The sequence below is a fragment of the Haliaeetus albicilla genome, chromosome 16, assembly GCF_947461875.1.
Source record: "Haliaeetus albicilla chromosome 16, bHalAlb1.1, whole genome shotgun sequence".
NCBI lineage: Eukaryota > Metazoa > Chordata > Aves > Accipitriformes > Accipitridae > Haliaeetus > Haliaeetus albicilla.
In genome coordinates this window covers 6,447,244-6,472,724 of record NC_091498.1, presented here as the reverse complement: position 1 = coordinate 6,472,724, position 25,481 = coordinate 6,447,244, and the positions used below count along the sequence as shown (strand labels likewise).

The 25,481-nt window shown below is 43.3% G+C and overlaps 1 protein-coding gene across 1 annotated transcript; it reads left to right on the top strand.

The window, feature by feature from the left end:
• MATN1 (matrilin 1) lies at window positions 1-23,214 on the top strand. The gene is made up of 8 exons (XM_009919677.2): window positions 1-459; window positions 3,586-3,932; window positions 11,923-12,145; window positions 14,650-14,775; window positions 15,065-15,478; window positions 17,377-17,529; window positions 20,059-20,139; window positions 21,664-23,214. The coding sequence occupies exons 1-8, from the start codon at window positions 150-152 to the stop codon at window positions 21,711-21,713; spliced, it is 1,704 nt and encodes a 567-aa protein (XP_009917979.2). The 5' UTR covers window positions 1-149; the 3' UTR covers window positions 21,714-23,214.
• The last annotated feature ends 2,267 nt before the right edge of the window (window positions 23,215-25,481 follow it).

Here is a 25,481-nt window from a genome sequence, read left to right as displayed (position 1 = left end):
CTGATGATTGACAGGTTAACCCCAGTTCCCCAGGGCTGGTTTCACTGGTCCCACTGTTACGGTCCCAGATTCCCCACATACCATGCCGTTGCAGGTCTCTTTATAGCTTCCCATCCCCTTCGACGAGCAATGAAGCCATTGTGGACGGGATGGGGGCCGGCAGGGCTGGACATCCTCCCCCTCCCCACCTTCGAGCAATATTTTGTCCTAGTCCTTCTTGCTTGTCCCTCTCCCCTCAGTGCCCCCCCCCCCCGACACTTCACACGTGTCAGGGGCTGGCCCCGTGCCTCCCCGAGGAAGGGCAGGTTAATACCTCTGGGCCAAGGCTCTTGCTTGCCACTCTGCATCCAGCCTCCGGCTCCTCCGCAGCCATGGACAGGATTTTCTCTGCCTTGCTGCTCTCTTTGCTGCTTCTCCTCCAGAGCTGTGGAGTTTGCGGGGCACCTCCGCAGCCGAGAGGTAAGTGGGGAGCTCAGCGGTGGAATGCATGGTGTCGGTCCTCTACCTCCTTGCCACCAGCCTGCTTTGGGACAGGGAAGGAGATGAAGGAAGACGAAATACCCAACATCAGTCAGGGAAGCAAAGGAGCGTTCTCAAATATTTTCCCAAGGCAGCAAAACCTGGCAATGTGTTTGCTTCTGTCTGTTACATTGCTTTAGAGAAATAGTGGGAGGTCTGTGCAGAGGCACAGAAAAGGTGGCATCAGCTCAGCCCTAGTCCCCCGTGTAGCAGCAGCCTCGGGGCTTGCTGCTTTTGGCTGGAGGAGGCCCAGGCAGGAGAAGGACTCTGCCTTCCAAAACTGCTTCTCCTCTCCACAGCTCTGCAGAAGACTGGTTTTGCTGGGAGCTTGAGGAGGACTTGGCTAAACACCCCGATCTCTGGTTAACCTCACCGAGCAGGAAGGTCTGGGTCAGGTTGCTGACGATGGGCCTTTCCTGGGTTTTACTTCATCTGGTCTGGAGCAAAATCCCACTCTGTTTGTCTTTCCAAGCAGGGTGTAGAGCAGCCAGATGGGATATGAGCTGCCTGCTCTTTAGGTTGCACAGTCTCTAACTCCTAATCTGCAATTAGTGTCAGTAAGTACCAAACACAAAGGGAAGGGCTGGGGGGTCTGGTAGGGAGGAAGCATGTCTCCTCTGCCAGGGGTTCCAGCCAACCTGGGGAACTCACCGCAGGACAGGTGGGCAAGGCAAAAATTACTGCTGGGTTTTAAAAATGTTTGAATGATCTTATGATGATCCATAATGCATATACCTGGGCAGATTGACAATTGTAAAATAGGCGTGACAGTGACTGCAGTGTTAGCTGTTGCTTACGAAGGGGAGTTTTCTGGTACGCTGACCAGTTTCTCCCTAGTAATTTGGAAAGGGAGAGTTATCTTTTCTGCAGAACTGCTAAGCGCTACCAAAGTCAGGAAGCTAAACAGACCAGTCATTCAACTCAGCCCTACTGTGAGCAATCGCTATTTCTAAAATAAACACCTTTTAATTCAGAGTTAATAGGCAGGTTTCCTGTTCTTTTAATGAATATGGCAAAGATGCCTTAAGAGATATTTTCTGCTAAATCAGTGCATGAAGTTCAGCTATTGCTGAATAACTTCAAGTGTGGACATTTTGAAAAACAGAGGAGGATTTTGTTTCTGGTTTAATTCAACTTTAAAATAAACTATGCTGAGTCAAGATGTCAGTCAGAGCAAGGGTGCCTGACTGTCACCTCCTGGAGATAACTGAGGCCTGTCCTGCAGACCCTGATGAGTGCACAGTGGCTGTGACCAGACAGGCTGAAATCCCAAAGTTCCCATTTGATATCCCTTCTTTTCTCTTCATTTCCCTGAAATATACTTCACTCTCACAGAAGGAGGTTGAAAATGTTATTTAGGGCAAAATCACAGAGCTTCCATGCAAAAATAAAAATACAGTCTTTGAAACTTCTATTGGATCCAACTGTTCCTAGGGGAAAAAAATAACTTTTCTTCCTTGGTTTGTCACTAAAACCAGAGGTGATTCATTAGCTACAGTGGCAAAGGGGAATCTGTGCTTTATTTCTGGAGGAACTGATTGCAAGTCTTTGAGCCTTTCTCTGTACCTTCATTTCTCACCTGTAAAATGGGCATAACCAACCCCTGGTAAAGGGATTTGCAGAACTATAGATGGACAGCCAACTGAGTTTTTCCTTCCACTGCAATAAATTATGGTGGCAAAGTGAAAGTAGCCCATATGGGAAAAGGTTATATTGCATTTTAGTGGAAGCTAGAACATCTGACAAAGCAACCACTGCCTGCTTCCCTTCTACACACAGCATCTTTTAGAGAGAGAGACCTTTCTGGGAGCCAGAAGCAGATTCAGCGTAGTGTCTCTCAGGAAACTAACCTGATTATATTCTTTACAGATATATCACAGGGTATTTATTTTCATCTGTCTGAAAGACTGAAAGCTCCATTAAATTTCACACTGAGGACTAGCTATAATATTTATGTCATAATTTGGAACAGATTTGTTGGCCCAAAAGCTCACATTTAAAAATCTGTCCACAGAAATCTCCTTTATGATATAACCTATATCGTCCCTCTCTGTGGAAATCAAATATTAACAGAGCACTTGATACCCCTACAGAGACAGGCTAAATGATAGAAAAAAAAATTAAAGAACAGAATGCTATAGATCTGGTGGGGAAAATGGGACGATTCATTTGGAAAATCATAAAAAATATCAGTCCTTTTTATGTTTTGCCACAGTTGAAAATTAGGATGGAAAACAGCATGCAAATGAGAAATTTGAAAAAAAAAAATCACTCAGCTTTTTGCATTGCTAATGCTTCCTGTTTATATCATTTATATTTTACAGTGGATATTCATGTCTTACTATGGGGTTGTAGAGATTAACTATCAATTACATGGTTCTATACCTCTCTATTGTATTCTCTCTTACCAGCTTGCAGAAATAAAACAGCGCTGGTCTTTGCTGTGTTACCGTATTTCATTATTAGTGCCACTAGCTGAAAAACATGACACTGGTTCATGTTATGCTGGTTAGTTAATCTGGGTATCTTGATTCACAACTGAATCTGAACTGCTGAGTTTCATGCCCGCTTCTGGTCATGCATGACAAAGATATTATTTCATTAATTAATATACATGTGGACTGCTTATCTATGTCCAAAATGTGGTAACTCCTTTTGAGACTTTGTTGGATGCACAAGCGGATGCACAGGCTCCACTTCATAGCTTTATTCCTCCCTCCATGCTGCCGTAAGTGAATTAAGTTTCATGTAGACATTAGCAATAGCCTGGGGTGACAAGTGGGTAACCTGCTCCCACAAGTGCAGCCCTGGTATCTGCAGAAGTACATCTTGTCAACCGGTAACTGTGCTTTTCTTACAGACGTTTTCCTATGAAAGGAAAAAGAACATTTATAAATATTAGGTTAAAGTGATCTCACTGGGCCTCTGTGAGACAGGCAGAGAAAGAACTGAAGCTTGCAGGTCCTCTACTCTCAGCTGCTGCCCTAAGAAGACCATCCTCTCCCTCCTAGTATACTTTTCTCTTCTTTTTCTTTTATTTTTCTCCTCCCTCCTTATCCTTTCCAGGCACTCTGTGTAGAACCAAACCCACCGACTTGGTGTTCGTCATCGACAGCTCTCGAAGCGTGCGCCCACACGAATTTGAGAAAGTCAAAGTCTTCATGTCCCGGGTGATCGAGGGGCTGGATGTGGGCCCCAACTCCACCCGGGTGGGTGTGATCAATTATGCCAGTGCCGTCAAGAACGAGTTCTCCCTCAAGACCTACCAAACCAAAGCTGGGCTCCTGCAAGCAGTCCGAAGGATAGAGCCACTCTCCACTGGGACTATGACTGGTCTGGCTATCCAGTTTGCCATTAGCCGGGCTTTTAGTGACTCAGAAGGGGCTAGAGTGAGGTCTCCCAATTTTAATAAGGTAAGCAAATTATCTGCTTCTTCGATGCTCCTTCTTTCTTGTGACTCGTCACGGAGTGGTTGGAAAAATCAGAAAAGAAGAAAAGGTGATTTTCTCTGTGCTTTGAGTGTGTGGGGACAAGTGGGAGTTAATTGTCAAAGGTGGCAAATCTTTGAGAGGTGGAAACCTCCCAACTCTTCTTGAAAACAAAGCTTAACTTTCATTTGGGCAGAGCTGGCCAGAAGTTGTCGGGGTAAATTTAATCCAGCTTCACCAGTTCTCCTCTCTGTGTGTCTCTGGAGGGTCTGTCCTTTGGGACACAGCTCCCCGCTTCCAATGTGCCTAAGACAACATACCACCATGAGATGATGATTTCAGCCAAGTTTGCTGAGCATGAACAATTCTCATCTTCCCAAAATACTGTAATAAAAATGGTTCAGAATCCACTATAGTAAAAAGCGAGGCAACCTTCTGAAAATTTCCTTTGAAATGTCCCCTTTCAGTTGCAGATATAATGCAAAGTGCTGTTTCAGTGTCCTCCACTGCTCTTCCAGTTTTTCAGTGGCTGGCGAATGGCTATGTTCTTCATTCTGGGTATGCTCTTCAGGTACACAGACTTTATTGACCATTTAACATTTAAGGCTATGGTATAAGATCAGCTTAATTCTACATGTGGTTGCAATGGGGATTGCTGCTCCTGATCCATGTTCCCTGTCCAGGAAGCTCAGTCTTTAAAAAATTATTCCCCAGATACCTTGTTCATCCCGTTGGATTTGACCATGAGTGCAACCAAACCTCAGCCCAGTGACCGTCATCAGGAAAACTCTCCTCAGAGCACACGGAGAATGTATATTCTTGACAATATGTGTTTTGGCTAAACACCGTGAATGTACTTCCTAGGCCCTTGTGTTCCGTGCCAGCTCTGCTGGCTCTCTGCTATGACAGCAGGCCAGAAAAATAAGCAAAGGCCTTAGCAAGCAGCTAGAGCTTTCCACCAGCTGGAGAAAAGCTCAGCTGTTGGAGCAAGGAAGCCTGGGATATTTCTCCTGATTACAAATTTTTTGGAACATCAGTCACTTTCCATTTCTCTCACTGCTAGTAATGCTCTAGGGAAGGCAGAGCAGAACATGGAAAAGATGCCCAGAGATGGCAAGTCAAAAATAATACTTAAAGGTGAAAAACAGGCACTGGTAAAGATCTGCTAACTCCAAAAATCAGCAACCTGAAGGCTCTGCTGCTCTGGACTTAAAAGATATCCCTAAAAATGAGGCTGTCACGTACAAGGATGATCTAATTAAATGCCTTGTGTGTCCCCTCACCATGTTGAACTATAAGCAACTTGCAAATATGAATGAATTCATCCTCATATGGTCTTTTATTCTGGGATTCACAGCAGGGAAAATTCTATGTATCCTTAGCCTAAATCTAGTTTGACACAATAGGAAGAAAACCAGGAGTGAAAACAAGAGAAAAATTACACTCCAGGAAACTTTCACTAAGTTTCATTCGCAGTCAGCTCCAGAGAGAGAAGCTTATCTGATGAGCCATCATGATCATATCATTACTCAAGCTTAGGAGTCACCTGCTGCAAAATTCAATAGCCCAGCTCTCACAGGGGAACTCCAAGACCTAATTGCAGTGGTTTTTATTTAAAAGGAGTAACGTTGGTTTGTTTGTCAAATTCTTTGAGGTTCACTGAAAGAAATCTGTGCAAAATTGCAAGGCATTATTAATAGTATCTTGTTATTATTTTTTAGTAAAGAGCTTTAAAATCCTTTAGGTGCAAGACTAATTGTTCTTATTCATTTGACTGAACTACTTCAAAAAGATTAAGTGTGGATTCAGCCTTTAGCTCAAATCTGCTATTTTCTAGAGGTTCAAGCAACTGCCTGTTGCTGCTAAGGTGTGTTTTGCTTTTCCTCGCTTTCCCAGCAGCAGTAAGTCTGCTGCAGGGTTGCAGGAGAGGCAGCAGCGATCCATGCTACCCACTCCCACCCCTCTCAAAAGGCTTTGGAAAAGATTAATTTCTCAGAGAGCTCAGGGCAGCCCTGTTTCTCCACGGATGAATTCACTGAAGAGCTGTTTCAGCTATTGCATGGAAAAGAGATGTTTCCTCCAGTGAAACTGCCCCAGGGGAGCTGGTGTGAAGGTGACAGGTCTCCAGCAGAGTCCTCCTGCCATCTCAGCCTGGCCAGAGCACCCTATGGTGGAAAAACATGAGCAGAGTGGGAGCTGCAGGTCTCCTCTAAGCAGGATCATCCATAACCACATATAAAATAGTGCATTTCTGTCCAGAAGAAACAAAGTAACGGGAAATGTTTGTTTTTGTTGGGTATTGTTCAGCACAAAACCAGACAGCAGAACTGAAACAAAGAAACAAAAAATTATCTAGATGACAATATCTATTTCTGCTTTTCAGACATTTTTACTCTGATTGAAGAGCAAAAATTGTTTAACAACAAAGAAAACACAAAAAAAATCCCAAGTTTGAATGCCAGACCACAGAAACATTTCAGTTCTTGAGTACTGATAGGCAAAAAAGACATTTGCTTCTCACTACTTCCAATATGCCCTTGCAAAAAACCCCCTTATTTCTCATCTCACTCAATTAATTGTCATTCCAATGTCCAGAAGTGCCAGAAGGTCCAAGCAGGAGAGAAGCTCAGATGTGCTTGTCCTGCCTCCTACAGTGTCAGCAGTAGCTGCCCTCTACATAACAGTAAATGTAATAGCAATCAAGGAGGGGGTAGATGCTGCTCCTTTCCTTGGAGATGGTCATCTCTCACTAGGGGAATGATTATAGCATTCATTTTCATGTCTCATGTCATCAGACCTTCATTCAAAGCTGTTGAACACCTTTATAGATGGATAAGGGTGCTTGAAGCGTGCCAGTCAGTGCACAAAGGTTTCTTTCTAAAAACTGGGAGTTGTTGGACTGCACAGCAGCAGAAATTGCAGGCAGTTGCTAACTTGCCATTAAGTGGCCTTTGGGACCTGACAACTAAAGGTTGTCACTGGAGTGGAGCTCTTCTCCAGGCTCCATCTCTTCTACCCTCATCAGTCCAGAAGATCTACTTGTAGGGAAAAACAGCCAGGGGCACCGAGGTAGCTGAAACCGTTCTCCTCTCTTCAACACTTTGTCCTGTGAGCAAAGGAGGGGGGCAGAGGAACAGCTAAGGGAGTTAAGACTGTTCCATGTATCTTCCATCTTCCACATGAGGAGCTCATTGCTGGAAGAGTAATTCCAGTGCCCTCTATGATCCCACACTGCGTACGACCCTGACACAGCTCCAGCAACACCCACAGAGTCCTCTGATCTCTGAGCTGGGCAGACTTCTTCACCCAGTCGATGGGGGAAATCAGGAAACAGGAAACCTATGGCCAGTCATTGCACCTAGAATGGTACCTGGGTTATGAATGAAGGATCCTAAAGTCAGGGTCTGATTTCCAGTCTTGTTGCGTGAAGGCAGGTCCCATTGATTTCACTGGTTTTCTTGTTGTTTACCTTTCAAATGGAACAAATAGTGGGATCTTTTTAGATCCACTTTCCTCTAGGACCACTACCCAGTCCATTCAGGACCCTCAGACATCTCACCATATTTCTTTATTTTCTCCTGTCTTTATCTAATTCCTAAATGTCTATTTTAAGACAAGATGACCATGTTTAGGTCAGGACTGGGACGCAGTCCTGTTTTATACAATACTATTATAATACTTTCAGTATTAGTCTCTCTTTTTTTCCTTAATACAGCCTGACACCTTACATGCAGCATTAGGCATTACTATAGATGGAAGAGACATTTTCACTGAGCTGTCTATGAAAATGCCTGGATCTTTATCTAATTGATCTCTTCCACACCATTTAAGTAAGGCCTTTCCTCGTGCACTGTTTTCCTGCTCTTGTCTACTCTGCAGCTGGGCCGCCAGACAATGCACTCAATATGCTCATGTAATCCTTGTGGTTTCCTATCATCTCAATACACAAGAACTGCTATGTCCTGCTAATACACCAAACAAGCCTTTAGTTTAAATATCTGAACACTTGAAAAAAAATATCAAATTTTTTTAGTGGCTTACTGCAGTAGCATGGCTAAAGCATCAATATTTCTGTGGACAGTGGTACAAAGAACTCTAAAGCTGCTTTGTTTCCCTGAAACCTTATTTCCTGAACATCTAAAAAAGCAGTAGAATAGTAATGGTCTTTTTCATGATTTACCTTAGGCATTAAAAAAGAAGGAAAAAAAAAATAATCACTAGAGGCTTTCCCCTCTTTCCTTCCACTTTGGATCTGGTCGAAGAGACAGAATCACAGAAAGGTTGAGGTTGGAAGGCACCTCTGGAAGTCATATTGACCAACACCCCCTGCTCAAGCAGGGCCACCTAAAGCTGATTGCCCAGGACCATGTCCAGATGGTTTTTGAATACCTCTAAGGTGGGACACTCTAAAAGCATTTGCATTCCTTGGTTCCCTGGTGATTTTTTGCTTTTTTCCACAGTGTCTTGAAGTCCAGCAAACTTTTCCCTTCTGTGACCCTCATGCTGCTCAGTGTGGCCCCATCATCTGCCTGGGAGAATGAATAGGTCAAGCAGTAATTTAGGGAGCTGAAGCTTCCAGAAACATTGGACACGGTCCTTGCTTCTTCACACAACAGAAGTCCAGCAAGACACTGTGAAAATCCGTGCTATGATTGTCAACTATGCGGGACACTGGTCAAAGCATCACAAGATCATTTGATCTTGCTGTGCTCTGTGCAGCAAATGTCACCCCAGGACAGGGAAAAGCACTATTTGTTGCTGTAGGAGCTCAGAGTAAAGTCTGTTTATACCTTTATCAAAAACTCCAGGGGTGCCCAATTACTTTTATCTTTCTTTAGGAGGAACAACAAATAGATTGTCAAATTGCTGAGAAAATCAAGAGCTTATTCAACTTTCTGCCCAATTCCCCTTTCAGTGCTGTTACAACATTCATGTTATACACCGCATAATGAGACATAGCTACCTCATTAGCTGCTGGATTGCCTACACATGGCAACTCTGAAATATGAATACCTAGGGATGCCTGTGAATACTCTGGTGTCTTAGTTAACCAAGAATAAATTGTGCCATGAGAACATGGGGGATTTCTACATGACAGAAGTAGCACAAGAAGGATCCAGAAAGTTAGTAATTCACATGAAAATCAAAGGTGGTAGTTAAAACGAGTACAAGTTTTGACCTTGAAAAGCAAAAGTTTCTGAGTTTCCTTAGGGTAAAACTGGAGATCCTGTTCAGCTCTTTGAGACAGCAAAAGCATTCACCCCTTCTTAATTCTTCTCACATGGCTACCTGCTGGGTCCAGCACAAGTCCTCCACCGCAGAGCAGTGTCAGCCTCTCCAGGCTGTAGCAGTTGCTCCTTTCTTCCAACCTGTCTCTTGCTCTTTACCAAACAAGGCACATACCAGGACTCTCAGCTTTTTAAATGAGACAAGGTCATAACACAGAGAATTACAGAGATCCTGTGACTGCAAATAATTTGAAGGTAGGTTTAAAAACAGAAAGGATGCTGGTTTTTTTTTCACGCTGGAACTCACTGCCTCAGGCTGGCAGGGAGAGCAAATGTGTGGAGGGGGAATCCTAGGAAAAAAAATCAGGCTTTCCTGATTATCAAGACAACTACATATGATAACAAGATCACTTTATACTTGCTCTATTTCTTACAGTCTTTCTGTAAGCATCTGGTCCTGGTCACGGTCACAGACAGGCTCCCTGGCTGGTTGGTGCTTGGTCTGTCTCACTGTTGGATTCATTTTAGCCAGGGATTCACTGATTAATTCCGGATGCCTGATCCGGAAGTACCTCCAGCACCTCTTTGTACCTCCAGGTTTTGTTGTCTCCAACAGCAGGTCAGAAGCAACATGAATTTTGAGGGGTCTATAGTAGATTTTCACACAGATCTATTATGAAGATCTTTCCCATCAGATCCAGCTGTGGATGCTGCAGCCAGACACCTCCCGGGTCTTATCTGGGGCTCAGGCCTATGTGAAGATGCCACCCTGACGTGAAGAACAAAATGAACTGATTAAACTTGGAGAAACCCTTTATTTAGACAGAGAAATGCCAGGAGGACGTGCAACACCTCCATCCTGTGACAAACACCGCAAGAAAGATACTCAGCTACTGGCAGAAACCTGTTCATAGGGTGGTGTTGCTCGCAGAAGCTACTTGATAATACATCTTGTTTCCTGACAGGTTGGCTTTTGATAAGCTCTAATTGGCAGCCCCCACCTCAGAGCTGCTGGGTGTACAGAAAGCAGAGCCGGCTGCGGAGCGGCTGAGCCGAGGGCTCTCTCTCCTGGCAGAAAGCACGATTGCACGGCTGGCTCTGCTCCTGGCCTTGGCTGCTGGTCCAGAAACCACCCGAGTGCTCCTTTTGGGTGAGCTTTGGTTGTCATCTGCATCCTCCTTTACAACACACACTGACATCTGGCACAGGTGACACTTTTCCTTAATTTGGGCACAAGCAGAAGAGAAATACTTGAATATATATAATTTTTTTTCCCCCTTGGAAGCAGCCAGATACAGAATTGTGATGCTACTAGGAACTTTTAATTTTGTAGCCCTTCAGAAGTACAGATAAACACTTGAACTTACAGACCTGCACCAGATTGAAAAGCTCTACATTTTTCCTGGTTCTCCCATATTTTGCATAGAAGGAAAGCTCTGAACAGGGCAGCAGATTACTTTAGTATTGCGGTATTACTCTGGGGCAGATGACTGCAGCATTCAGCCATCCCTCAGCTGAAGGGTGGGCAGAGAGGGAAGGAGCCACTTCAGCCACATGGCCAGCACCCCTTAGATGCGTGGGGCAGGTAACCCCACTCCTGACCTTACCCGAGATAACTTTTTTCCACCCGAGGATGTAAAACAGCCATCACACTGTCCTAACTGAGCAGCTGGTGGGTCTGATTTTATCTTCAGAAAGATGGAGAGCATATATGGCACAGAGAAGAATAGCAAATACTGCCTTAATGACCAGATGACAGCTCATTCAAACTCACTGTTGCTGCCAGACAGACTTTTTTTCTGCCTTTTTCGTTTGATGTTTCTTTACTTTCTATATTTCTGAGGGTATTTGCCTGCGATGTTGAGGTTTTTTCTGCTTAGCAGCTCACCTGCTCCGGCTCATTATATTTCTCCATACTGCATTACGTCCCAATCAGTTGCTTTGGAGTTGACAGTGGTGTCACAATAAAACAGTTGTAAGGAAAAGTGGCAGGAGCAGATGAATTGGCAAAGAACAAAAATAAAGGTTTTGTGACAATGTCACTTATCAGAAGGAAAACGAAGAGGAAAATGGACAAACTAGCAACAGGAGCAGCACCCTTGAAGGCTTTCCACTGGTTCGGGGCTCCATCTAATCCAAGGTGAAATCCAGTTCCCACTTAAACCTGCTGTCATTTTAATACTGATGTTAGTAGGAGTAGAATTTCATCTCTGCTATTTATTGTGGAACAGGGAATCAGAAATCATGGCAGGCACTGACACAGCATGAGCTTAGGCAGATCTCTTCCCCTCTATTTGCTTCAGCTTCTCCATCTATAAAATGGGGAAAAGTCTTCATCTCATGATGTTTCCATGACATTTCCTGAGATTCTTTAAAGTCCCATACTGAGTTAGAGTTGTCCTTAGTGTCAGCTGGGGGTTCAAGGAGATAGTTTGGCTTGAGCATTGAAGAACGTAACCTTTACTTTGGTTTCCTTAGGGGTGAGATGCACCAGTTGTCCCTTAATTAAATCAGTCAGGTCCCTGGCAGTTTAACCTTTCCAGCTCAGAAAGAAACAAACCCCATATAAAAGAATGGCGTGTGTGATCTCAGGAAGAACGGGAGGAGGGGGAGGAGGGGGTGGCATTTCCCTTTTCTTTAATTTTAGAAATGTGAAACCTTCTTTACTAATGCAGCCTGTTCCACAAGCAATAGTGATAGTAATGCCCATTCAAGCATACACCTTGCCTCCGCCCTCCTCTGCATAGGTGGCAATCGTTGTGACCGATGGACGTCCCCAGGATGGAGTTCAGGATGTGTCAGCCAGGGCCAGAGCAGCTGGCATCGAGATCTTTGCCATCGGAGTTGGCCGGGTGGACATGCACACGCTGCGGCAAATTGCTAGTGAGCCCTCGGATGATCATGTGGACTATGTGGAGAGCTACAGTGTTATAGAGAAGCTGACCCACAAGTTTCAAGAAGCTTTCTGTGGTAAGTCCTTGCCGCAACCCCTGGATTCCTAGCCAAGAGCTGCAAGTGGCTGCCAGCAAGCTTTTCACATGGAAGTTGTATCACCCTTCATCCATCTGCTTCCTTGTTCCAAGGACCTGGGTCTGCAGGAGCATGAAGCAGTATGGAAGACAGATGCTCTTTGAAGTTGCCTTTCAAGAATTTCAGGTTTTAGTTAAAGAAGTCTCCAGACTTCATTGGCACAGAAGAGTTTATAAACATGACCCACGTACTCCTTGAGGCATTGAAAAAGAACCTGGAAAACATGATCTTTATATAGCTAAGATCATTGCCCTTACGTTTAAGCCTATCTGGGCAGTTCTGAGAATCTGGCTTGTAATTTCCCCCATCAGTATTGTCTTCTGAATTTCCAGTTAAGCAAGGGATGGTTTCACTTCCCTGCTAGAGGCTGAACTGCCTTTGCCTGACTATGCTATTGTTTTTGCAAGCCTTGTGAGGCAAGAAACTCTCCTGGCTGGTGCAGTACCTAATGCCTTTCTGCACAGCGTATAAAAAGAGCCTGACTATCCTACAAAGACATATTCACTCCTACATAAACTGGTGAATGGAGTGAGAAAGCTTTATTACTTTCAAATGTACCCACAAGACTGTAGGAGGTGGTCTATAAATATCCATTTTATGTGTCAGCAAGAGAGGCCTGGGGGTTTCGCGTGCCCATCCCGTTGAAGCACAGACGTGTGGCAACACTTTTTAAAAGGTGTGATACACCATGGTGCCTATGGCGAGGCATTGCAAACACATACACACAGATGGACCTGTAAAACTCTCTGAGACCAATTTCTTCAAGAGGTGTAAAATTTCATGATTCAACTTTCAGGCTGAAAATGATGGGGGTGAGCAGCTTTTTGTCAAGGAAAATTTCCTCCTCTGTAGGAAGGAGGAAAATTTTGAATATAAAGTGAGTCTTGTATTATAATCAGGTTTCATTGCACCAGAAGCTCATGGAAGAGGGGAACAAATACTTTATACTAAAGGGAGAATGGAGACAAAATTTGAGAAGGTGGAATCCAGGCCATGAATATTTGTAGGAGTTTGTGTTGGCTGCCCTGGAGTCAGGAGTCAGCCAGAGATGGAGAGGCCTGACAATGTATTTTGAAGTTCTGACACTGGTGTCACTCAAAAAGGTAAAGAGAAAAAAATCCTTTCTGTGCCTTGCTTTTCAAATCCGTAACATGCAGATGACAAAGTTCTCCCCATGGTAAAAACCCTCAGAGATGCATCCAAGGGAAGCGCTGTGCTAAGGATTATTATAGCTAACAGAGAAGAGCACCATATTAACTGCCAAGTGGGCTGTTATCATGCTATGCAAGCAGCTGCACAAAACCGTCCTTGGAGATGTACCCAAACACCACCTGCTATTGCGAAGCACGGTTTGCGGGTACTGACAGCAGGAAGAACTGTGCAGCACTGTCCAAGCTGTTTCCCATAATGCTCAGCAAACACATGGGAAAAAGGGAGACCTTTGGCAATCCAGCCACCAGTTAGACTAATAAGATCTCCGTAGGCTTCAGAGAACCCAACATGAGAGCCCAATGTTACAGCCATCTGCATGGTTAGTTATATTCCTAATAATATGAGCTACATATACGCTGGAAAGATCTACCGGTGCTGGCACAATATGCAAACGCATGAATTGGGAAGGCCACAAGGGCAAAATACATGCAGAGCGGAACACAAACAACTTGAAATAATGAATAGAAGCCCCTTAACGTTGAAAGACCTCCCATCGTTTTGGTAGAACCCAATGCTCAGTTTTCTGCACAGATTTCCCTGGTATTTGTAAATGAATTTGCTTCAACCACATCTGTTTACTTTCCAGTTTGTTTTCCATCATCATTGCTGTAGCTGTGACAGTGTTGTCAGTCACTGAAAGCTGTGGGCTCAGACTGCTGCAATTCAGCTTCTGTTTGCTCAGCATCTCAGGAGCAGATCCAGGTTAAGATCAGCAGGCAGAAATGTTTGTAGAGAGCAAATCTGAAAGCTGTACGTGTGAGGTTAGCTCTGAAGTGAATTCCAAGTATGTTTGCACATGAATCCCGTCCAGAAAAGACAACTGTACATGGGGCTGAACTCACTAATCATAATTGTACTACATAGCTGTAAAAAATGGGTATTGGCCAGCCCAGATGGTAGGTTGGAAACTAAATCTCATCCAGTAGCTTTGGACAGTGAAGTATATTGTGATATGCTTAACAGACAGATGGGTTTTGCCCTCAGTATGCAGACTATTTCTAGTCCTGGCTGTGCCTTGGAGTCAGCAGACTTGTGAAAAATTTCTCCTTGCCTCTTGTATCTCAGTCACTACCCAGGAGTAATGACTTCTGCTGCTTTGTCTTGCTGCAGAGTGGATTTAGTTATCACTGAGCGTATGGGAAAAATAGCATGCTTTGTGCATGGGCTGAGTAAGGTCTGGGTTGAAAAGCCTTGGTGCAGTCTTTGATTTTAATCTGCACCTTTGCTTACAGTGGTGTCAGACCTGTGTGCCACTGGAGACCATGACTGTGAGCAGATCTGTATCAGCACCCCAGGAGCATACAAGTGTGCTTGTAAAGAGGGTTTCACGCTGAACAGCGATGGGAAGACCTGCAGTGGTATGTAATGATTTTCATTTGCACTGAGACGAGCTGTGATCTGCAGTGGTATGTTGGGGATAGGACTGAGACAGAGTAGACGTGTTCTGTTCAGAAAAGGCAGAAAAGGAAACCATGCGCTTATAACCAAGAATTATTTTGAAAACATTAATGTGAACTATTGTTGAGTTTTGATTGATTAAACCTATTTCATTAGCCACAAAATGACACTAGCATTATATTTTCCTACATAATTAATTGGGGTCTTACTTGCTGTCTTTTTTTGCCCTCTTCTCACATTTTGTTTCAGCTTGCAGTGGTGGGTCAGGATCTGCTCTGGATCTTGTTTTCCTGATCGATGGCTCCAAGAGTGTGCGGCCTGAGAACTTTGAGCTGGTGAAGAAATTCATCAACCAAATTGTGGACTCTCTGGAGGTGTCAGACAAGCAGGCCCAGGTTGGTCTGGTTCAGTACTCCAGTTCTGTCAGACAGGAGTTTCCACTGGGACAGTTCAAGAACAAGAAGGACATCAAAGCAGCAGTCAAGAAAATGGCCTACATGGAGAAGGGAACGATGACGGGCCAGGCTCTGAAGTACCTCATTGACAGTTCCTTTTCCATCATCAATGGAGCTAGGCCTGGTGTCCCCAAGGTGGGCATAGTCTTCACTGATGGACGGTCGCAAGATTACATCACTGATGCTGCTAAGAAAGCCAAAGACTTAGGTAGGTCTCCTAAATTCTCAGTGACTTGTTTCTCCTTTGGACCAGGTACTGCATCGAGTATCAACTTAGGTATGGCTCTTTCCCTGGAGATGTCTCTTACTTAGGATAGAAACAGGTTACTATAGAGTGACTATGTCGAGATGTTGCCTAACTGTCCTTGCACGCTCATAAAGAACTTGGAGCAGCTCTGGCTGGGGTTCAGACAAATCTTGGTTTGCCAGCAGCTGGTTTTTGTTCCCACAGCCCCTCTGTGTCTTTGATCTACGTCTGCTGGCGATCTCTCTGCTGGGCAGGCTGGAGTTTAACACATTTGGTATGGGATGCACACTGGTTTAGCATGTTTCACACAAATGTGAAGGAAACCACAGGAAAAGGCTGAGGATTTGTCTGATGTTGGTAATTAAAGTCAGGTCAGCATCAGTGGCACTCATGGTGAGGCAAAGACAACCATCAGAGCGCCCCTTGGAGAATAACGGGAGTTGTAGAGCCAAGTGTGACTTGGCTGTATCAGCCTTAAGGCTTGGAGAAGAAAAAGAAGAAATAAAACAGAAACACAGATTAAGGGAGTAACTGTGGACTCCTTGTGCAAATCCCAGACACGCTAATAAGAAACTTTCTTCAGCTTCTGCTGGAATATTAAAAGTGCACAGTGGCTACAAATTGATGCATTTATATGTCTAAACTCCATGAAGTATAAATATCTAGAGCTCTGCCCCTTTGCTGACCTGCTGAACAAGTTCCCAGCCTCCTGCCATCTCTGTGTTAAATGGATGCAGCCCAAGTGAATACACTCATGAATTGCTAAATCCTTTACTTCCTTTTAACTTCTCTCTCGACCACTAGATGGGACTAAGGGGTAGCACATAATAATAAAGGTCAGGTACGAGCTCATGAAAAGCTGATGTTTACAAAGCTAGTTGATATGTTATGTGGATGTTCAGCTCTTATAAAACAAAAGGTCCTTATAAACTGTATCTATAGAATTTATTCCTCTGTGATGGTAAAACTTCATGCCTTGTTACTTCATCCTCTCTTGTTTCCTACACAGAAATCTCCAGCATCTGTTCATAAGTTATTTCAGTGGGATAAGTAACAAGATGCTTATAACTAGACTCCAAGCAAGTTCCTTGAGTTGAACTTCGAAAAAAACAAACATTGGATACATCCAGAGGTAGAAAGACAAAGCAAAAAGGGGAGGAGGGCAAAGAATTACCAGTGTCTAGACATGGACAAGTAGAGACAAATATTTCGAAACAGGGGTTAATTAGTATCACCATTCAACTCAATGGGAAAACTGTGGTTCAGTTCAATAGAAACAGGTTTAAGCCAGAGGTGGCCAATCAATCTCTTGGCAGTGAAGCATAGTACCTGGACATGTTCTTAACTCACAGTATGGGTTGCTCTTGACAGACTATATGAGTTGCAATTTTAGGAAGAGCTACAATTTTGCTGAACCACAGGTCTCCATTGCACAGGGGACTTTGCCACTACATAGGCTGATTAATGGTGGCTGCAGGCTATTTTGAAAACTTCCACTGTTTCCTTTTATTGTATTATTGCTTCCATATTAGTTGGATTCATGATCCTGTCAGGGTGTTAAAATCATCTGTCCTTTCCTATATCTCCAGAACATTGTTCTTGTGGTGTTAGTGGTCATTGTCTGAATAACTCTAGTAAGACTTTGCCTGCAAAAATATTTTGGAACCTTGGTTGACCTGGCTGAAAGAAGTCTGTAACAGTAGAGGGTAAGGGGGTTAATTTCCCAGTGAACATCTGGAAAGCTGTGTGGAGACTAGGGGTCCAGAAGGTGAGCAAGGATGTACAAACTGACAGGGGTTGGTACCATAGCAACAAGATGCTCCGTGTCTGTCTGACTGACAGGCTCCCATTGCTCACAGGCTTTAGGATGTTTGCTGTGGGAGTTGGCAACGCAGTTGAGGATGAGCTGAGGGAAATTGCGTCAGAACCAGTAGCTGAGCACTACTTCTACACAGCTGACTTCAGGACCATCAGCAAGATTGGGAAGAAGCTACAAATGAAAATCTGCATTGGTGAGAGCGGGGGATTGGGGAGAGGGGGGATTTAGTCACAGCATTTGAAGGCTGGAAGCAGGACAAAAATGCCCCTTCAGCTGGATGTTACAAAAAGCTCTCTGTTCTCAATGTATTGAGTTGGCAGAGTACGTGGAAGGATCATAAGACATCAACATTTTGGGTGGTTACCTGAACCACAGCCATGCCTACACCTCAGCCATCTCCCCTTCTCACAAACTGCTTTCTCCTTCCCTTTTTCTCCACCTTTCTCCCCTTCTCCGCCTTCCTTTTCAGAAATTATGAGTTCAGGCTGTACCAGGTCTTGAGAATAGCCAAAAGTGACATAAGGAAAGAACAGATGCTCTTAAAAGAGAAGATAAGTGTTGGTTTATTTGGCTTAATTTGAAGATCATCACAAAATTGGGTATCTGAGTTGAAGCTCACTAACCACTGGCTGCTTCTACTGTCAAACAGGCATCACAGGGGTGACACATTTCAAGCTGAAATAAGCATCTAGTATCTTCTACATGACTAGTAGGTGTCTAAATTGGGGCAACATGAATGCTAAACTCACGTTTGGATAGCCTAGTGAAGCAAAGGCTGAGAGAGGACTGAGTGGGAGACAGGCGTGACAGGAGGAGGTAAAGAATAACACAAAATTTAAAGGATGTTGACTTGTAAATAACTCGAGTCTAAAAATGGTTAAAAAAAGGACTACCAGTTATTTTAGATTTTTGTTTTGAAGGAATCATATGCCTCCTATGAAATATTGGCCCTTTGCAATGCATCTGCTTGATCAGGCAGATCATCGTGAATCCCAGATGCTCGGGCTTCATTTAAGACATTGAATACCTTGCAGCACTTCTGAGAGCTACGCTGCCAGGTTCATCAGGAACCTGGCACTCTCCTGTCGAGTCCAGGTGCTCCGGCTCCTTTTTTCTGCTAGGCAAATGTTTCCTTCCAGTTCCCAGCAAGATACATTGCACACAGCTTTGATGGGGCTCATTTAGTTCCTAAGAGAGCTCTGCCAAGCTCAGTTCTACTTCCCATGAGTGTGTAGACCTGCTCTTGAGGTACCCATGGCCCCACACGATGGAGAGACCTCCACTGTTCTCATGGCATGCAGAGATGCTCTACAGCATCAACTGGATGAAATAATACACATTGTCATATGTTAATCTCCTTTTTCCCTTTCTTTGCAATTTCTAACATTGTTATTTGTGCCAAACCCAAGAGATATCCATGTAAATATTAGCAGGTTAGCAGTAGGTGACTCATCTATCTTTCCCCCTGAGTGTATATCAGAGTGAAAAAGTACTCAGGAAGTTAGGGGCCTTGCCTCAGGAAAATCAGATTCAGTTCCTTGCATCCTTACAGACATCCTGGGTCATGCTGGGCAAGTGGCCTGTTCTCCAGTTTCCTAAAGATGGGACCTTCCTTTCCTCCTGGGGAAGTCTGAGAGGGACAACACCCTCCAGGGTCCTGTGTCTGCAGAGCCTGGTAGCCAGGCTTGCAAGATAGAGACTCTTTGCCATGGCTACTTTAAAATGTAGGAGTCGATCCAAGAACAAGATGATGGGAGCTATATGAAAACCCCCAACATATTGTATTTAAACATCTTTTGAGAACACAAATACATTCAGGATTCATTACTCAAAAAAAAGTAAAAATAAATTTCAGAAAAAGTATTCGTTTGCAAAAGAATCAATTTTGGTAAATATCTTAACATTTGAGTTAAAAAAAAAAAAAAAAAGAAAGGAAATATTTGTATTTGATTTCCAGTACCAGCTTGTATTTATCAACAGATGGCTACAAATCATCTCTTAATATCCAGTTTTAGTTTACTCATGACTGGTTTAATCCTGTAGTGGTTTTGTGCAAGTGATGTCCTTTCCCTTATAAAATCCTTATTTACTGCTTCCTTTTCCTAGGCAGTTGAGCTGACTCAGTGTGGTCTTGTAAACATCTCCTTTCTTTTCCCAGTCATCTCAGTACCCTTTTTTGCTCCTACTCCAGTTTAAGTCATTTTTTCTTAAAGAACATATGTAAATTATTGACATAGATTAGCAAACTGATTAATGCACATTGCACTGCCTGCTCTAGAAATGGAATACTGAAGCAAAGCTGAAAGAAGTCTTGACTCTCAGATGGTAAACAGTGCCTCCAATTTTTATTTCACAAAATAAGAGTATGGCCCACTATGGTGATGTTATTGGGAAGACAGAGGTTGTTTTGAGCACTGTATTTGGTCAGATTCAAATTTTGGGGGCAAACTTTAAGCATCAGTAGTAGAGCTCAGTGGGTTTTCAGGAAACTGGAAATCCAGGAAAGAGTTTTTGTGCGCAGAGCCTGGCCTGTATAACAAGAAAATGTGAGATTCTCTTTAAAGCCAGAAGTGATCAGTCAGATAATTAGAAGGAATGATATTTTGATTTCCTTCCTGTTCCTGCTAAAGAAAATGAGCATTGCTTTATTTCACTTGTCTCAGTGATTTTGTTTTAATCCTTTTTTTTGTGCCACTTACCTTCTTGATATTCTGATCCACAGAGGAAGATCCATGTGAATGTAAATCTATTGTGAAGTTCCAGACAAAAGTAGAAGACCTCATAAATTCATTGCAGCAGAAATATATCCTTCGGAAGCTGTCTTTGTTCAGAACTCAGTGGGTTGGGTTGTGCTTTCTGGAGGGACCAGTGGGGAAAGTGTACTCATGGGGGAAGGAGGTTGAGTAGGTGTTCAGCAAGCTGGGAAACAAGACACTTGGATTATGAATGTGTATAACAAGAAGAGTCCCTGCACCAGAGTGAATAGCTACTGGTCTGACACAGAATAAGTAGACCAAAACCAATAGAGCCAAAGTAGACTATGACAAACCATTGCAAGACAGCAATGAGCTGTAGGCACCAAGACCTAGGTCAGTTTTTAGAAAGATGCTTAAATGATGCCCATGTGACCTGTGGAAGCATGGGTCATGCATGGGGTCATGCTGCTACCTCTGCAAGCTGCAGGTCCTGTAAAGCAGGCAAGAACATGAGGGCTGAGGGCAGCAGTGGCTAACCTGGACTGTGAGCAGACAAAACCATGGGTGCACACATGCAGCTGATTCACTCAGTCATTAAAGCTCCATGGATGGGATTCTTTTTATGATGGTAAATGCCTACTATGCAAGCATCCGAGTTGGCTGCCTAAATTCCTCCACAGCACTGGAGGAAAAGAGGGTCTTCTATAGCAAACCACCTCTGACTGTATAGTTGGTGGCCTGGGTAAATTCAGATGGATAAGTCCAATAGTCAGATGGGTAGGTCCAAATTTTCCCAGTTTGTAACTGCTCACTGCAAACATCTCCAGTGAGGTGAGTTGGATCCCATCTGAACTGAGTTTGTGGGAATGCATTCTGCCATGCTGGGTCCTGTCATATTGCACAAAGACCATGAATTCATGGTTGAAAGAGAAACAAGAAGAAGAAAAATGTTGTGAATAAGATTCAAACCTCATGGGGAGAGGAATTAGTGAAACCCTGGGGTGGCTCACACAGGACTAGGGAGATTTTTCGTTACTGAGAATAAGAAGAGAATATAATTTTAAAAGCAATACTTTAATTTATTCACACATTTCTGTGCTTTGCTATGTCAGTTGTGCAGTATATTTTCTACTCTTTAACTCAAATTGAGTGAAATCCACCACTTACGTTATGCAAAAGGTCAGTGTAAATCAGTAGTTCTCACCCAGTGGGTTGCCGCTCCCAGGCACATCATGAAAAGCAATTAGTGAAAAGAGCAGAAAATTGCAACACACAACTCTAAGAAAAGCACTCTGCTCCCCTCTTCACGCAACCCATACTGCTCAAGGTCAGGAATTCTGTCAACCACTCAAAACACACTCCAATCATTCTCACATTTTTTACCCTTCCTTTCATGGTAAATGTATAGGTGCATGTGAGTATGTGTGTATGCATGAATATTTTCTACCTTCAATAAAAGTTCATCAACCTGAACAGTTCTGGAAATGCCAGAGTAGATGGTGAGAGCATTCCTCTGCTACCTGCTCCCAGCAAGGGAGCTCCATTTGTTATCTGTTCTGCAAGCCAGGGGAGGACTTCAGCAATAAATCACTAATGTGCACTGCCATTTTTTCCCCTTAACTCTTGCTCACTGGAAGCTGTGGCAAAAAGGATTGAAGCCCTGGAGAACAAGATCATCTAAGATCCCCAAACAATATTATTTCCCTCCTTCGTAATGTAACAAAACTAGAACTCCTTTACTTGTAACAGAGGGCAGCTCAGCCACAGTGCTATGTCCAGCTTGTATTTTTTTAAAGAGTCTAGTCTACCTGCATTTGTTTAAAAGGGAAGAAGTATAACAGTAGAGCAGACATTGTATAACAGGCAGAGCACTGTGTGTGACTGAGAGCTAGACCATGCTAATGTTTGTTGCATCGTATAGAGTGCATATATTAAAAAAATTGGAAAGATCTGTTTTTGATTTAAAGCTTAATATATATATGTGTGTTAATAAGTACTTGATTACGAGTTCTGTGAATCCTTGCTGTGTTCTTCTGCATCTTTTGTTTCTATGCATGAGATAATTTAATTTAAAAGTCAAAGTGACTTAAAACCAACTCAGATGCTGAGTGTAAAATGTCAAAGCCGCTGATCAGCTTATTACTGACACATGACGCATTTGTCAGTAAGTAGGTGAAATATAGTAATGATCTCTGAGTGTGCGTTGCAGACGAGATAGGATAGGATGCTGCTGCTAGTTGGGTTTATCCATAGCTGCTGTACAATAGAGAAAGAAAAAAAGCTCAGCTTTCCTAGCCAGCAAATGGCCTCACAATGTCTCAGTGAACTAGCACCTGAGCTAGACCTGTTCTGGGTAAGTCCTGATAATGTGCAATGAGCCAGCGGCCGCGGCTCTGTATAACACACAGCAGTACTGTTAACACCAACCCCAGGAGATGTGCCCCTGCTCCTCAGCTCTCTGGTCTCCACGTCTTCAACTGAAGCTCCAAAACATCATTAGCACCTAAAACACAGGGAACCGCTGCTGGAGCTGCTGCCGATGGAAGCGGTGCCTTCATTACTGTGTCGACCAGAGGCTCACTAGCTCCTTCCATATCCCACACCTCTAAGCACCTTCAAAGCCAGTAAGTTCATCTCAACACCTTTCAGACTCTTCTGCTCCTGGATCCCCAGCACTGGCAAGACAAAAAAGCAATGTGGACTGGAAGCACCTAACGCTGCCTGTCTCCTACAGCTGTAGTCTGGCTGGGCATGGAGGGAAGAGGCCATGTTTATTCATGGCATGATGGCACACCATTGGATGTGAGCACAAGGGGTTGGGTTTGGAGGGGTTTTTTATTTTTATTTTTTGTATCAAAATATTTATACTTGAGGCTATGTGAAAAGCTTTTCAGAATAACTTGGCCTGTTCAGAAATGTCACCATAGCAGATGTGTTTTGGGTGAATATTAAAAGTTTGCTGAAAATTTTAAAAGTTAATTTAACATTTCTTTGTGTAAGCTTTGAGGTAGTTGCCTGACAACAATACCTCTCTATAGTCTTGTTAGTGGGTGGGAAAGCCTCCATCTCATGTCACAACCTTTTATTTCAATGCAAGAGAAGAAACAGGTCCGTAGAGAAACTGAGACCCTTCTCTCAAAACAAAAAGCTTCTTTTACAACAAAAGTCATTTATTATACTCTTGGACTTGCAGGAATGAGTCAACATGTTTCCAAGCACGAGCTCAAGGACTACAGTCAGTTCTTGATAGCAAAACCTTGGCTTCTCAGTCAAATCTTGTGGACTCCAGACTCCAGAGTAATCCCTACCAACTCCTGAACTTCTAGGGATAAGATTTCTGTCATCTAATTTTACACATATGAAATCTAGACCTCTAAGATTGAGCTTCTCATGTGACATTTGTTTCTCAATAGAAACAGATGCCACAGGGCATGCTTGTCAGGATTATCTAATGTGCCCATTTTAGCACAACAAAGCAGCACCTGAGCCTATTTCTCTTCATAGATTACGACAACTCCTTCAGACTTAGGTAACTAAGTTTTAAACACCTCACCCAGGGCACCAAGTCACCTCTACAGCCATCCAAGGGATCTTTTTCCTGGTTATGTGGAATCACTTTCCATCTTAAAGATAATTTATTTATAATGGGGGAACAAAAACCTCTGCAGTAAGCAGAAGAAAAGAAGCTTCTGCATGCTCTGGTTCACAGCTTCTCTTTTTATCAAGGACTATCAGCAGCTGAGCTCCTGACACGGTGCAGAATTTCACCTTGCTGTTGAATAACATTGCGTATCAGCACAGTGTTACAGCCAACCAATACTTAAAGGGGGCTTATAAGAAAGATGGGGACAGACTTTAGTAGGGTCCATAGCAATAGGAAAAAGGGTAATGGTTTTAAACTAGAAGAGGGTAGATTCAGCCTAGATATAAGGAAGAAATTTTTTACTATGAGAGTGGTGAAACACTGAAGCAGGTTGCCCAGAGAGGTGGTGAATTCCCCATCCCTGGAAACATTCAAGGTCAGGTTGGACGAGGCTCTGAGCAACCCAATCTAGTTGAAGATGTCCCTGCTTATGGCAGGGGAGTTGGACTAGATGACCTTTAAAGGATTCCTGCCAACCCAAACCATTCTGTGATTCTATGATCCTGCATTCATGCAGCCAGAAAGTGTTATACAAACGAGCTGTGGAAAGGACTGGTGAGGACACAAGTGAGTAGCAATCCAGGAGGTGGGTGTGAAAATAAGGAGGAACATATAGTGTTGTAATGGTTCATCTCCTTGAGTCAGGAATAATGGATCCATAATGGTTGTGGATGAGAAGACCTGGAGGTCCAGCAGTTGATCAAACAAGCCTATGTATCATCTTTTCACTGTTGCTTAATGAGTTGTTGACTCTATTGTCTCTCCCTGTTTGAAACCAGGGTTCAAGTATAGCCCAGAAAACGTCAAAGATGATGGAAATATTTAACAATTCTCACCATGGCCCCTACTGGCTTCACTGGGTAATGGACTGCGCTCAAAAATCCTTCCAGCACCATATGCCCAAGGACGAGTCAGAGGGTTTTTTCTACCATGGTAAAGCCAGGAAAAGAGATAACAGCAATTCCTGGCCAGAGGAAAATCTGGGAAGCAACTGGGCTTTGAGAAATGCAGAGGGATCTGTGCAAACCACAGCTCAGGGGCTGGAAACCTCACTACTTGTCAGGCTGATCTCAACGGGTGAGGTAAGGATGAAGCCATGGGTGTAGCTGGGACCCTCATTTATTACTCTCAGAAATGAGATGAGTAGTTATGCTGAAATTGTTGTCTTGTGCCACAAGGTTTCAAAGAAAACAGAACTTTTGGGCCACTAAAGCTGCTGTTTCTGTCATGGTCATACAGTCTAGTACTCATCTGGTCCTCATGGAATACATGGTTTTACGTAATGTCCAGGTTCCCTGACATATTTCTGGACTTATTCTTTACTCTGTTTTTCTCCTTTTCCATTTTTTTCCTATGTCTTTTCAATCTAACAGCTGATTAGAGGCAATTCACTTCTATTTGATAAGATGATGACAGCATTATTTTTCTTTTTTTTTTTTTTTCAGCTATAATCAGTTTGCTAATCATGGAAATGAGCTCCTGTAGTTAATTTTCTTATATGCCTATTTATTCTTTAAATGCCTTGAAAGTAAAATTTAATAGTTTCAGGAACTAAAAGATGGATTTGATGTTAATTCCTGTCATGGCATGCATGGAAATGTCTACATGATAAAATAGTACTATTGTCATTCTGCAGTTTAAGCCATTTGCCTCACTTTTTCTGGTAATGGGATAAATTCATGTTAAAGTGAGGGCTGGATATTCACCTCCACAGAAAACTTCATCCAGTCAGCCTACCTTGCCTGTTGCCAGTTTAATCCAACAACTTCCATAAAACTCAATGCTGTTCCTGTCTTTGGGGAGCAA